Source organism: Cyanistes caeruleus, chromosome 30 (assembly GCF_971803275.1).
Source record: "Cyanistes caeruleus chromosome 30, bCyaCae1.hap1.1, whole genome shotgun sequence".
In the NCBI taxonomy this organism is placed as follows: domain Eukaryota; kingdom Metazoa; phylum Chordata; class Aves; order Passeriformes; family Paridae; genus Cyanistes; species Cyanistes caeruleus.
The window spans coordinates 2,812,957-2,825,439 of NC_141730.1; the positions used below are offsets into that span (position 1 = coordinate 2,812,957).

Below are 12,483 nucleotides of genomic sequence, written 5' to 3' on the forward strand. Positions count from 1 at the left end.
GGATCAAGCCCTACCAGATCCTGGTGATCTCTGCGGACAGCGGGATGATCGAGCCGGTGCTCAGCGCCGTGTCCCTGTGGATTATCCCCGTTATTAATCCCCATTAATTATTAATTCCCGTTATTAATTATTAATTCCCGCAGTCCATCTGGGAGCAGGAGCGGGTTCCGCTCTGGATCAAGCCCTACCAGATCCTGGTGATCTCGGCTGACAGCGGGATGATCGAGCCGGTGCTCAGCGCCGTGTCCCATTAATTATCCCCATTATTAATCCCCATTATTAATTCCCATTATTAATTCCCGTTATTAATTAATCCCCGCAGTCCATCTGGGAGCAGGAGCGGGTTCCCCTGTGGATCAAGCCCTACCAGATCCTGGTGATCTCGGCTGACAGCGGGATGATCGAGCCGGTGCTCAGCGCCGTGTCCCTGTGGATTATTGCTGTTATTAATTCCCGTTATTAATTATTAATTCCCATTATTAATCCCCGCAGTCCATCTGGGAGCAGGAGCGGGTTCCGCTCTGGATCAAGCCCTACCAGATCCTGGTGATCTCGGCTGACAGCGGGATGATCGAGCCGGTGCTCAGCGCCGTGTCCCTGCACCAGATCAAGAAGCAGTCGGCGCTGTCGCTGCTGGATTATTTCCTGCAGGAGCACGGCAGCGCCAACTCCGAGTCCTTCCTCACGGCCCAGCGCAACTTCGTGCGCAGCTGCGCCGGATACTGCCTGGTGTGCTACCTGCTGCAGGTCAAGGACAGGTACGGGGGGCAGCGGGAGGGCTTGGGGAATTTTGGGGAATTTTTTGGGAATTTTTTGGGAATTTTTGGGATTTTCTTTGAATTTTTTTTGGATTTTTTTGGATTTTTTTTGGGATTTTTTTTTATTTTTTTTGGAATTTTTTTGGATTTTTTTTAAAATTTTTTTGGATTTTTTTTGGGATTTTTTTTGGATTTTTTTGGGAATTTTTTTGGATTTTTTTTGGATTTTTTTTGGAATTTTTTTGGATTTTTTTATATTTTTTTTTTATTTTTTCTGGATTTTTTTTTTGGATTTTTTTGGGATTTTTTTAAAATTTTTTTGGATTTTTTTTTTATTTTTTTTTATTTTTTTTGGATTTTTTTTGGATTTTTTTTGGAATTTTTTTGGAATTTTTTTGGATTCCATGGGATTTTGATGGGATTTCCATGGAATTCCATGGGATTTTGATGGAATTCCATGGGATTTTGATGGGATTCCATGGGATTCCATGGGATTTTGATGGGATTTTGATGGAATTCCATGAGATTTTGATGGGATTTCCATGGAATTCCATGGGATTTTGATGGAATTCCATGAAATTTTGATGGGATTTCCATGGAATTCCATGGGATTTGGATGGAATTCCGTGGGATTTTGATGGGATTTCCATGGAATTGCATGGGATTTTGATGGGATTCCATGAGATTTTGATGGGATTTCCATGGAATTCCATGGGATTTTGATGGAATTCCATGAGATTTTGATGGGATTTTGATGGAATTCCCTTTAATTTTGATGGGATTTCCATGGAATTCCATGGGATTTTGATGGAATTCCATGGGATTCCATGGGATTTTGATGGAATTTCCATGGAATTCCACGGGATTTTGATGGAATTCCCTGGGATTTTGATGGGATTTCCATGGAATTCCATGGGATTTTGATGGAATTCCATGAGATTTTGATGGGATTTTGATGGAATTCCATGGGATTTTGATGGGATTTTGATGGAATTCCATGGGATTTCGATGGGATTTTGATGGAATTCCATGAGATTTTGATGGGATTTTGATGGAATTCCATGAGATTTTGATGGAATTCCATGGGATTTCGATGGGATTTTGATGGAATTCCATGAGATTTTGATGGGATCTCCATGGAATTCCCTGTAATTTCAATGGAATCCCCTTTGATTCCGACCTGACTCCCACTCAACCCCACCCCACTTCCACACCAACCCCTCCCCCACCTCAAGATCCCCCCACCCCCGGCTCAGAATTCCCCAGAATTCCCAGGAATTCCCAGGAATTCCCCGGAATTCCCCGCAGGCACAACGGGAACATCCTGCTGGACTCGGAGGGCCACATCATCCACATCGACTTCGGCTTCATCCTCTCCAGCTCCCCCCGCAACCTCGGCTTCGAGACCTCCGCCTTCAAGCTCACCACCGAGTTCGTGGACGTGAGTTTCCCCCTGGGCGTTCCCGATGGAATTCCCGGATTTTTTCCCGGATTTTCCCCCGCCCATTCCCGGTTTTTTTTCCCCCCGCAGGTGATGGGCGGCCTGGACGGGGACATGTTCAACTACTACAAGATGCTGATGCTGCAGGGGCTGATCGCCGCCCGCAAGCACATGGACAGGGTGGTGCAGATCGTGGAGATCATGCAGCAAGGTGGGAATTCCCGGGAATTCCTGGGAATTCTGGCGCTTCTCCCATCCCAAACCTCCTTTTCCCCAAGGAATTCCCCCATTCCAAACCCTCATTCCAGCCCCGTTTTCCATCTCCCGGTCTCTGAGCTCCCTTTGATAGATCGTGCAGCAAGGTGGGAAGAATTCCATGGGAATTCCTGGGAATTCTTGGGGATTCTTGGGAATTCATGGGAATTCCTGGGAATTCCTGGGAATTCTGGCGCTCCTCCCATCCCAGAGCTCCTTTTCCCCAAGGAATTCCCACGTTCCAACCCCTCATTCCAGCCCCGTTTTCCATCTCCCGGTCTCTGAGCTCCCTTTGATAGATCGTGCAGCAAGGTGGGAAGAATTCCATGGGAATTCCTGGGAATAATTCCATAGGATTCTTGGGAATTCTCGGGAATTCTGGCGCTTCTCCCATCCCAAACCTCCTTTTCCCCAAGGAATTCCCCCGTTCCAAATCCTCATTCCAGCCCTGTTCTCCATCTCCCGGTCTTTGAGCTCCCTTTGATAGATCGTGCAGCAAGGTGGGAATTATTCCATGGGAATTCCTGGGAATAATTCCATAGGATTCTTGGGAATTCCTGGGAATTCCTGGGAATAATTCCTGGGAATTCCTGGGAATTCCGGGCTCCTCCCATCCCAAATCTCCTTTTCCCCAAGGAATTCCCACATTCCAAACCCTCATCCCAGCCCTGTTCTCCATCTCCCGGTCTCTGAGCTCCCTTTGATAGATCATGCAGCAAGGTGGGAAGAATTCCATGGGAATTCCTGGGAATTCTGGCGCTTCTCCCATCCCAAACCTCCTTTTCCCCAAGGAATTCCCCCATTCCAAACCTTCATTCCAGCCCCGTTTTCCGTAGGTGGGAATTCTGCTCTCAGCTCCCACATTCCCATTTCTTTTTCCCATTTTTTGCCCGTTTTCCCCATTTTTTCCCCCATTTTCCCTCCCATTTTTTCCCCATTTTTTCCCCCATTTTTCCCATTTCTTTTCCCCATTTTTTGTCTCATTTCCCCCATTTTTTTCCCCATTTTCCCCATTTTTCCCATTGTTTTTTCCCATTTCCCCCATTGTTTTTCCCATTGTTTTTCCCCATTTTTTTTTCCCATTTCCCCACTATTTCCCCCCATTTTTCCCATTCTTTCCCTCATTTTTTCTCCTTTTTTTTCCCCCATTTTCCCCCATTTTATCCCCCATTTTTCCCATTTTTTCCCCCATTTTTTTTCCCATTTCCCCATTATTTTTCCCCCATTTCCCCACTATTTTTCCCCATATTTTTCCCCATATTTTTCCCATTATTTCCCCATTATTTTTTCCCATTTCCCCACTATTTCCCCCATTTCCCAGGCTCCCAGCTGCCGTGTTTCCACGGCTCCTCCACCATCCGGCACCTGAAGGAGCCGCTTCTTTCCCATTTTATCCCCCATTTCCCCATTTTTTCCCCATTATTTCCCCATATTTTCCCCATATTTTTTTCCCATTTCCCCACTATTTTCCCCCATTTTTCCCTTTCTTTCCCTCATTTTTTTTCCTTTTTTTTCCATTTTCCCCCATTTTATCCCCCATTTTTCCCATTTTTTCCCCCATTTTTTTTCCCATTTCCCCACTATTTTCCCCCCATTTCCCCATATTTTTCCCCATATCTTTCCCCCATTTCCCCACTATTTTTCCCCATATTTTTTTCCCATTTCCTCACTATTTCCCCCATATTTTTCCCATTTTTCCCCCATTATTTCCCCATATTTTCCCCATATTTTCCCCATATTTTCCCCATATTTTTCCCCCATTTCCCCATATTTTCCCCATATTTTTCCCCATATTTTTCCCATTATTTCCCCATTTTTCCCCATATTTTTCCCCATATTTTTTTCCCATTTCCCCACTATTTTCCCCCATTTCCCAGGCTCCCAGCTGCCGTGTTTCCACGGCTCCTCCACCATCCGGCACCTGAAGGAGCCGCTTCTTTCCCATTTTATCCCCCATTTTTCCCATTTTTTCCCCATTATTTTCCCATATTTTCCCCATATTTTTTTCCCATTTCCCCACTATTTTCCCCCATTTTTCCCTTTCTTTCCCTCATTTTTTCTCCCTTTTTTTCCCCCATTTTCCCCCATTTTATCCCTCATTTTTCCCATTTTTTCCCCCATTTTTTCCCCCATTTCCCCATTATTTTTCCCCATTATTTTTTCCCATTTCCCCCCCATTTCCCCCATATTTTTCCCATTATTTCCCCATATTTTCCCCATATTTTTCCCCCATTTCCCCATATTTTTCCCCATATTTTTCCCCCATTTCCCCACTATTTTCCCCCATTATTTCCCCATATTTTCCCCATATTTTTCCCCATTATTTTTTCCCATTTCCCCACTATTTTTCCCCATATTTTTTTCCCATTTCCCCCATTATTTTTCCCATTTTTCCCATATTTTTTTCCCCATTTTTCTTCCCATTTCCCCCATATTTTCCCCATTATTTCCCCACTATTTTCCCCCCATTTCCCCACTATTTTTCCCCATATTTTTTTCCCATTTCCCCATATTTTTCCCCATATTTTTTTCCCATTTCCCCACTATTTCCCCCCATTTTTCCCATATTTTTCCCCATTATTTCCCCATATTTTCCCCATATTTTTCCCCCATTTCCCCACTATTTTTCCCCATATTTTTTCCCATTTCCTCACTATTTCCCCCATATTTTTTCCATTTTTCCCCCATTATTTCCCCATATTTTCCCCATTTTTTTCCCCATATTTTTCCCCCATTTCCCCATATTTTCCCCCATTTTTTCCCATTATTTCCCCATATTCTCCCCATATTTTTCCCATTATTTCCCCATATTTTTCCCATTTTTCCCCCATTATTTCCCCATATTTTCCCCATATTTTTTCCCATTTCCCCACTATTTTCCCCCATTTCCCAGGCTCGCAGCTGCCGTGTTTCCACGGCTCCTCCACCATCCGCCACCTGAAGGAGCCGCTTCTTTCCCATTTCATCCCCCATTTTTCCCATTTTTTCCCCCATTTTTTCCCCATTATTTTTTCCCATTTCCCCCCCATTTCCCCCATATTTTCCCCATTATTTCCCCATATTTTCCCCATATTTTTCCCCCATTTCCCCATATTTTTCCCCATTATTTTTTCCCATTTCCCCACTATTTTCCCCCATATTTTTCCCATTATTTCCCCATATTTTTCCCATTTTTCCCCCATTATTTCCCCCCATTTTTCCCATATTTTTCCCCATTATTTCCCCATATTTTCCCCATATTTTTCCCCCATTTCCCCACTATTTTTCCCCATATTTTTTTCCCATTTCCTCACTATTTCCCCCATATTTTTCCCATTTTTCCCCCATTATTTCCCCATATTTTCCCCATATTTTCCCCATATTTTTTTCCCATTTCCCCATTTTTTTCCCCATTATTTTTTTCCCATTTCCCCACTATTTCCCCCCATTTCCCAGGCTCCCAGCTGCCGTGTTTCCACGGCTCCTCCACCATCCGGCACCTGAAGGAGCCGCTTCTTTTCCCATTTTATCCCCCATTTTCCCCATTTTTTCCCCCATTTTTTTTCCCATTTCCCCACTATTTCCCCCCATTTTTCCCATATTTTTCCCCATTATTTCCCCATATTTTTCCCCATATTTTCCCCCCATTTCCCCATATTTTTCCCCATATTTTTTTCCCATTTCCTCACTGTTTCCCCCATATTTTTTCCATTTTTCCCCCATTATTTCCCCATATTTTCCCCATATTTTTCCCCATTATTTTTTCCCATTTCCTCACTATTTCCCCATATTTTTCCCATTTTTCCCCCATTATTTCCCCATATTTTTCCCCATTATTTTTTCCCATTTCCCCACTATTTCCCCGTATTTTTTCCCCATATTTTTCCCCCATTTCCCCACTATTTTCCCCATATTTTTTTCCCATTTCCTCACTATTTCCCCCATATTTTTCCCATTATTTCCCCATTATTTTTTCCCATTTCCCCACTATTTTCCCCCCATTTCCCCATATTTTTCCCCATATTTTTCCCATTATTTCCCCATATTTTTTCCCATTTCCCCACTATTTCCCCGTATTTTTTCCCCATATTTTTCCCCCATTTCCCCATATTTTTCCCCATATTTTTTTCCCATTTCCCCGTATTTTTTCCCCATATTTTTTTCCCATTTCCCCACTATTTTCCCCCATTTTTCCCATTCTTTCCCTCATTTTTTCTCCCTTTTTTTCCCCCATTTTCCCCCATTTTCCCCCCATTTTTCCCATTCTTTCCCCCATTTTTCCCCCCATTTCCCCACTATTTTCCCCCATTATTTCCCCATATTTTCCCCATTATTTCCCCATATTTTTTTCCCATTTCCCCACTATTTCCCCCCATTTTCCAGGCTCCCAGCTGCCGTGTTTCCACGGCTCCTCCACCATCCGGCACCTGAAGGAGCGTTTCCACCTGCACCTGACGGAGGAGCAGCTGCAGCTGCAGGTGGAGCAGATGGTCGAGGGCTCCGTGCGCTCCATCACCACCAAGCTCTACGACGGCTTCCAGTACCTCACCAACGGCATCATGTGAAATTCCCGGGGGAAAAAAACAGGGAAAAAACGGGAAAAAACAACAACAAAAAAAAAATTCCCCTCCCCCGCCGCTTTTTTCCCCTTTTTCCTCCTCCCCCCAATCCTGAAAAAAAACGGGGAGGAAATTGGGATTTTTTTTTTTTATTTTTTTCCCCCCGTTTTTGGCACGTTTTGGATGGGGGGAAAAGCGAGGGAGGAGCTGCTTCTTCCTCTTCCTCCTCCTCCTCCTCCTCCTCCTGGATGCTGCTGGAGAAACGGGACAGAATTCCAGAGAATTCCATGAAAAAAGCGGCGGGAAAAGAGTGGGGGAGGGGTGGGATCCCCGTGGGAATGGGGGGTGGGGGATGGGGGGGGGGATTCCCTGGAATTCACCCCCTCCCCCACCCCTCCCCCGATCCCATGGGATGTGGGGGATCCCAGAATTCCCGGAATTCCCGGAATTCCCAGCCTTGTGGGGGGGTCATTCCCAATCCATGAAAAGCCCCCAGGGGTGGCTGGGGGGGGAGGGGGTGGGAATTCCTGGTGGGAATTCCTGGGATTCCCAGGTGGAATTCCTGGCGGGATTCCCTCCAGGTGGGGAATTCCTGGTGGGAATTCCTGGGATTCCCAGGTGGAATTCCCGGTGGGATTCCCTCCAGGTGGGGAATTCCAGGTGGGGAATTCCTGGTGGGAATTCCTGGTGGGAATTCCTGGGATTCCCTCCAGGTGGGGAATTCCTGGTGGGAATTCCTGGGATTCCCAGGTGGAATTCCTGGCGGGATTCCCTCCAGGTGGGGAATTCCCGCAATTCCAGGGGATTTGGGGCTGGGATTCTCCCTCCCCCTTTCCCGGGTAATTCCATCCTGGAATTCCGGCCTGGGAATGTTGGGAATGGGGGGGGGGGGGGGTCGGGGGCCTTGTCCCGATCCCCAAATCCCAAAATCCCAAAATCCCGGAGGAGGATCCGGAGCTTCCCAGGGAAGGAAAATCCGGGATTTCCCCTCCCCCCTCTGCCAGGCCCGGCCTGCTGGGCAGGGGGGACACCTGGAGTGTCCCCAGGGTGTCCCCAAGTGTCCCCAGGGTGTCCCCAAGGTGTCCCCAGGTGTCCCCAAGGTGTCCCCAAGGTGTCCCCAGGGTGTCCCAAGGTGTCCCCAGGTGTCCCCAAGGTGTCCCCAGGGTCCCTAAGGTGTCCCCAGGGTGTCCCAAGGTGTCCCCAAGGTGTCCCCATGGTGTCCCCAGGGTGTCCCCAAGGTGTCCCCAGGGTGTCCCAAGGTGTCCCCAGGGTCCCTAAGGTGTCCCCAGGGTGTCCCCAGGGTCCCCAAGGTGTCCCCAGGGTGTCCCCAGGGTCCCCAAAGTGTCCCCAGGTGTCCCCAAAGTGTCCCCAAGGTGTCCCCAGGGTGTCCCCAGGTGTCCCCAAGCTCTCCTCTGCATCCCCTGTGCCCCCCCCATCCCCAATGTTCCCCCCAGTGTCCCCAGGGTCCCCTCAGTGTCCCCTCAAGTGTCCCCAAGGTGTCCCCAGGGCCCCTCAGTGTCCCCTCCCCCTCCCTTTCCCTTTTTAGCATTAAAATCTCCAAAATCAGGGTCCTGCCCCGGGGAGGGGACAGACAGAGGGACAGACAGAGGGACAGACAGAGGGACACTGGACAGGGACACCAGGACAGACAGAGGGACACCAGGAGGGGACAGATGGACACCAGGACAGACAGGGGGACACCAGGAGGGGACAGATGGACACCAGGACAGACAGACGGACACCAGGAGGGGACAGAGGGACACCAGGGGGGGACAGACGGACACCAGGACAGACAGAGGGACACCAGGGGGGGACAGAGGGACACCAGGGGGGGACAGACGGACACCAGGAGGGGACAGGGGGACACCAGGACAGACAGATGGACACCAGGGGGGGACAGACGGACACCAGGGGGGGACAGACGGACACCAGGAGGGGACAGACGGACACCAGGGGGGGACAGACGGACACCAGGGGGGGACAGACGGACACCAGGACAGACAGAGGGACACCAGGACAGACAGGGGGACACCAGGACAGACAGACGGACACCAGGGGGGGACAGAGGGACACCAGGACAGACAGGGGGACACCAGGACAGACAGAGGGACACCAGGAGGGGACAGAGGGACACCAGGGGGGGACAGAGGGACACCAGGACAGACAGAGGGACACCAGGACAGACAGACGGACACCAGGAGGGGACAGAGGGACACCAGGGGGGGACAGAGGGACACCAGGACAGACAGAGGGACACCAGGACAGACAGACGGACACCAGGAGGGGACAGGGGGACACCAAGAGGGGACAGAGGGACACCAGGACAGACAGGGGGACACCAGGACAGACAGAGGGACACCAGGACAGACAGGGGGACACCAGGGGGGGACAGACGGACACCAGGAGGGGACAGAGGGACACCAGGGGGGGACAGACGGACACCAGGGGGGGACAGAGGGACACCAGGGGGGGACAGAGGGACACCAGGACAGACAGGGGGACACCAGGAGGGGACAGAGGGGTCCCCCCCCCCTTCCCAAGCCCCTTTGTTGTTTTTTTTTGGGGGGGGGTCCCAGGACCAAAAGGGGGGGGGGGGCGCAGCCGGAGCCCCCCGCCCCTCCCCCACCCCCATTCCCGGGGGTTTTTCCCGGGAAAAGGCGGATCCAGGCCAGGGCACAGCAGGGGTGAAACCACTGGAGTTTAATGGAATCGATTCCTACAGAATAAAGAATTCCTGAGAGCCTCTCGCAGCCCCGCGGCTTCCCGGGGACACGTTCCCAAAAAAACATCCCGGGAATGCGTTCCCAAAAAAAACATCCCGGGAATGCGTTCCCAAAAATCCCAAAAAAAACATCCCGGGGACACGTTCCCAAAAATACCAACAACCTGGGAATGCATTCCCAAAAATCCCAAAAAAAACATCCTGGGAATGCATTCCCAAAAATCCCGGGGACACGTTCCCAAAAATACCAACATCCTGGGAATGCATTCCCAAAAAAAACCTTCCCGGGGACACATTCCCAAAAAAAAAAACATCCCAGGGACGCGTTCCCAAAAAAAACATCATCCTGGGAATGCATTCCCAAAATCCCAGGGACACATTCCCAAAATCCCAGGGACACATTCCCAAAATCCCAGGGACACGTTCCCAAAAAAAACAACCTGGGAATGCGTTCCCAAAAAAAAACATCCCGGGGACACGTTCCCAAAAAAACATCCTGGGAATGCATTCCCAAAATCCCGGGGACGCGTTCCCAAAAAATCCAACAACCTGGGAATGCATTCCCAAAATCCCAAAAAAAACCATCCCAGGAAAACGTTCCCAAAATTCCAGGGACACATTCCCAAAAAACCATCCCGGGAATGCGGCCCCAGAATCCCAGGAATGCGTTCCCAAAATTCCCGGGTCCCATTCCCAAAATTCCCGGGTCCCATTCCCAAAATTCCCGGGTCCCATTCCCAAAATTCCAGGGTCCCATTCCCAAAATTCCCGGGTCCCATTCCCAAAATTCCAGGCCCCAGAATTCCAGGGACGTGGCCCCAAAGTTTCAGGGATGCAGCTCCAAAATTCCGGGGTCCCGTTCCCAAAATTCCACGGTCCCATTCCCAAAATTCCAGGGACACGGCCCCAGAATTCCGGGGTCCCATTCCCAAAATCCCAGGGATGCAGCTCCAAAATTCTGAGGACGTGGCCCCAAAATTCCAGGGAAAGATTCCCAAAATTCCAGGGACACAATCCCAGAACCATCCCGGGAACGCGGCCCCGGAATCCCGGGAACGCGTTCCCAAAATTCCAGGGTCACATTCCCAAAAATCCCAGGGGATCCAACCCCAAAAAATTCCAGGGGGGAACATTCCCTAAAATTCCAGGGGGGAAAATTCCCGAAATTCCAGGGGGGAAATTCCCAGAATTCCAAGGGGAAACATTCCCAGAATTCCAGGGGGAAAATTCCCGGAATTCCAAGGGGGAAAACATTCCCGGAATTCCAAGGGGGAAAACATTCCCGGGATTCCAGGGGGGAAAATTCCTGAAATTCCAGGGGGGGAAAACATTCCCAGAATTCCAGAGTGGGAAAATTCCCGGGATTCCAGAGTGGGAAAATTCCCGGAATTCCAGCCCCTCTCCCTCCCTCCACCCCAAATCCAGCTCAAGGCACTGAAACGCCGGAAAACCGCGGGATCAAAGCCATTTTTCCATAGTTTTTCTATTTTTTGGGAATTTTTTTTCCATCTAAATCCGGTAGAAACTTTAATTTCCTCTCTTATTTACACGTTTTTTTGGGAATGGCCGATTCCGACCGATTTTTCCCGATTTTTTTGGTTTTTCCCGTTTTTCCCCCCCTCTCATCCATGGAAAAAAGGGAAAATTCCTCTCATTCCCGACTTGGGAAAAATGAAATAAAAAAAAAAAACGGGAATAAAACGCCAAAAAAAAAGGGAAAAAAACCAAAAAAAAACCAAAAAAAAAAAATTAAGAAAAAAAATTTAAGCAGCTTCAGCCATCCCGAAAAACGCAAAAAAAAACCGGGAAAAATCCTTGGAAAATCCTTGGAAAATCCCAGAAGGAGCTGAGCGGTCGTTGGGATGGATTTTAGTGTATGATACAACTTTACAGGGAAAGGGGGGAGTTATCCACAGGGAATTCCGGGAATTCCCGGCTTTTCCAGAGGGGGATCTGAGGAGGGAAAAAATCCCCAGGGAAAGGAGGAGCTGGGAAAAAAAACAAAGCCTGGAAAAGCCCCCCCGGAGCTCGGTTCGGAATTCCCGAGAGGTTTTCCCGGTTTTCCCACGGGAAAAATTGGGATTCCAATCCTGGCTGGGATTCCTTGGATCCCTTTCCCAATCCTGGCAATTTTGGGTTTTGTTCGTTCCCAAAGGAAAAATTTCGTTCCCATTTTTTTTTTCCCCATTTTTTTCCAATTTTTTCCCATTTTTTCCCAATTTTTTTCCCATTTTTCCCCCATTTTTTTCCCATTTTTCCCCCATTTTTTCCCATTTTTTTCCAATTTTTTTCCCATTTTTTTTTCCCATTTTTTTTCCCTATTTTTTCCCCGTTTTTTCCCAGGTTTTTTCCAATTTTTTTCCCATTTTTTTCCCATTTTCCCCCCATTTTTTCCCCCATTATTTCCCATTTTTTTCCCTTTTTTTCCTCATTTTTTCCCCATTTTTTCCCAGTTTTTTCCAATTTTTTCCCATTTTCCCCCCATTTTTTTGCCCATTTTTTCCCCATTTTTTCCCCCATTTTTTCCCCAGGTTTTTTCCCATTTTTTCCCAATTTTTTTCCCATTTTTTTCCCCATTTTTTCCCATTTTTTCCCAGGTTTTTTCCCATTTTTTCCCATTTTTTTCCCTATTTTTCCCCCATTTTTTTCCCATTTTTTTCCCCATTTTTTCCCCATTTTTTTCCCAGTTTTCTTTCCCTTTTCCCAATTTTTTCCTCCTTTTTTTTTTCCTCCTCCTCCTCCTCCCTCGGGAGTGTCCGAACTTCATTC

At 48.2% G+C, this 12,483-nt stretch overlaps 2 protein-coding genes across 9 annotated transcripts in view; both read left to right on the plus strand.

The window, feature by feature from the left end:
• PI4KB (phosphatidylinositol 4-kinase beta) overlaps nucleotides 1-7,125 on the plus strand; it is a 28,343-nt gene extending 21,218 nt beyond the window's left edge. For 5 of the 6 annotated variants that reach the window (XM_086866404.1, XM_086866401.1, XM_086866403.1 and 2 more), the window contains 4 exons: nucleotides 493-758; nucleotides 2,067-2,199; nucleotides 2,290-2,410; nucleotides 6,817-7,125. In XM_086866404.1, coding sequence (XP_086722530.1) covers nucleotides 493-758; nucleotides 2,067-2,199; nucleotides 2,290-2,410; nucleotides 6,817-6,998 — 702 coding nt within the window. In that variant the 3' untranslated portion in view covers nucleotides 6,999-7,125. Of the gene's footprint in view, nucleotides 1-492; nucleotides 759-2,066; nucleotides 2,200-2,289; nucleotides 2,411-5,347; nucleotides 5,974-6,816 lie in introns of those variants that run through there. The other variant, XM_086866400.1, reaches the window with a different exon arrangement.
• A 141-nt stretch (nucleotides 7,126-7,266) lies between these two features.
• On the plus strand, nucleotides 7,267-9,899 carry LOC147648838 (uncharacterized). Of its 3 annotated transcripts, none has more exons than XM_086866407.1 (3): nucleotides 7,330-7,652; nucleotides 7,771-8,271; nucleotides 8,303-9,899. In XM_086866407.1, exons 2-3 carry the CDS (start codon nucleotides 8,206-8,208, stop codon nucleotides 9,728-9,730), a joined length of 1,494 nt encoding a protein of 497 aa, XP_086722533.1. In that variant the 5' UTR covers nucleotides 7,330-7,652; nucleotides 7,771-8,205; the 3' UTR covers nucleotides 9,731-9,899. The 3 variants fall into 3 exon arrangements, with proteins under 3 accessions (XP_086722532.1, XP_086722533.1, XP_086722534.1); XM_086866408.1 differs by lacking the exon at nucleotides 7,330-7,652 and having other exon boundaries at nucleotides 7,836-8,039; nucleotides 8,125-8,271; XM_086866406.1 differs by having other exon boundaries at nucleotides 7,267-8,445; nucleotides 8,489-9,899.
• The last annotated feature ends 2,584 nt before the right edge of the window (nucleotides 9,900-12,483 follow it).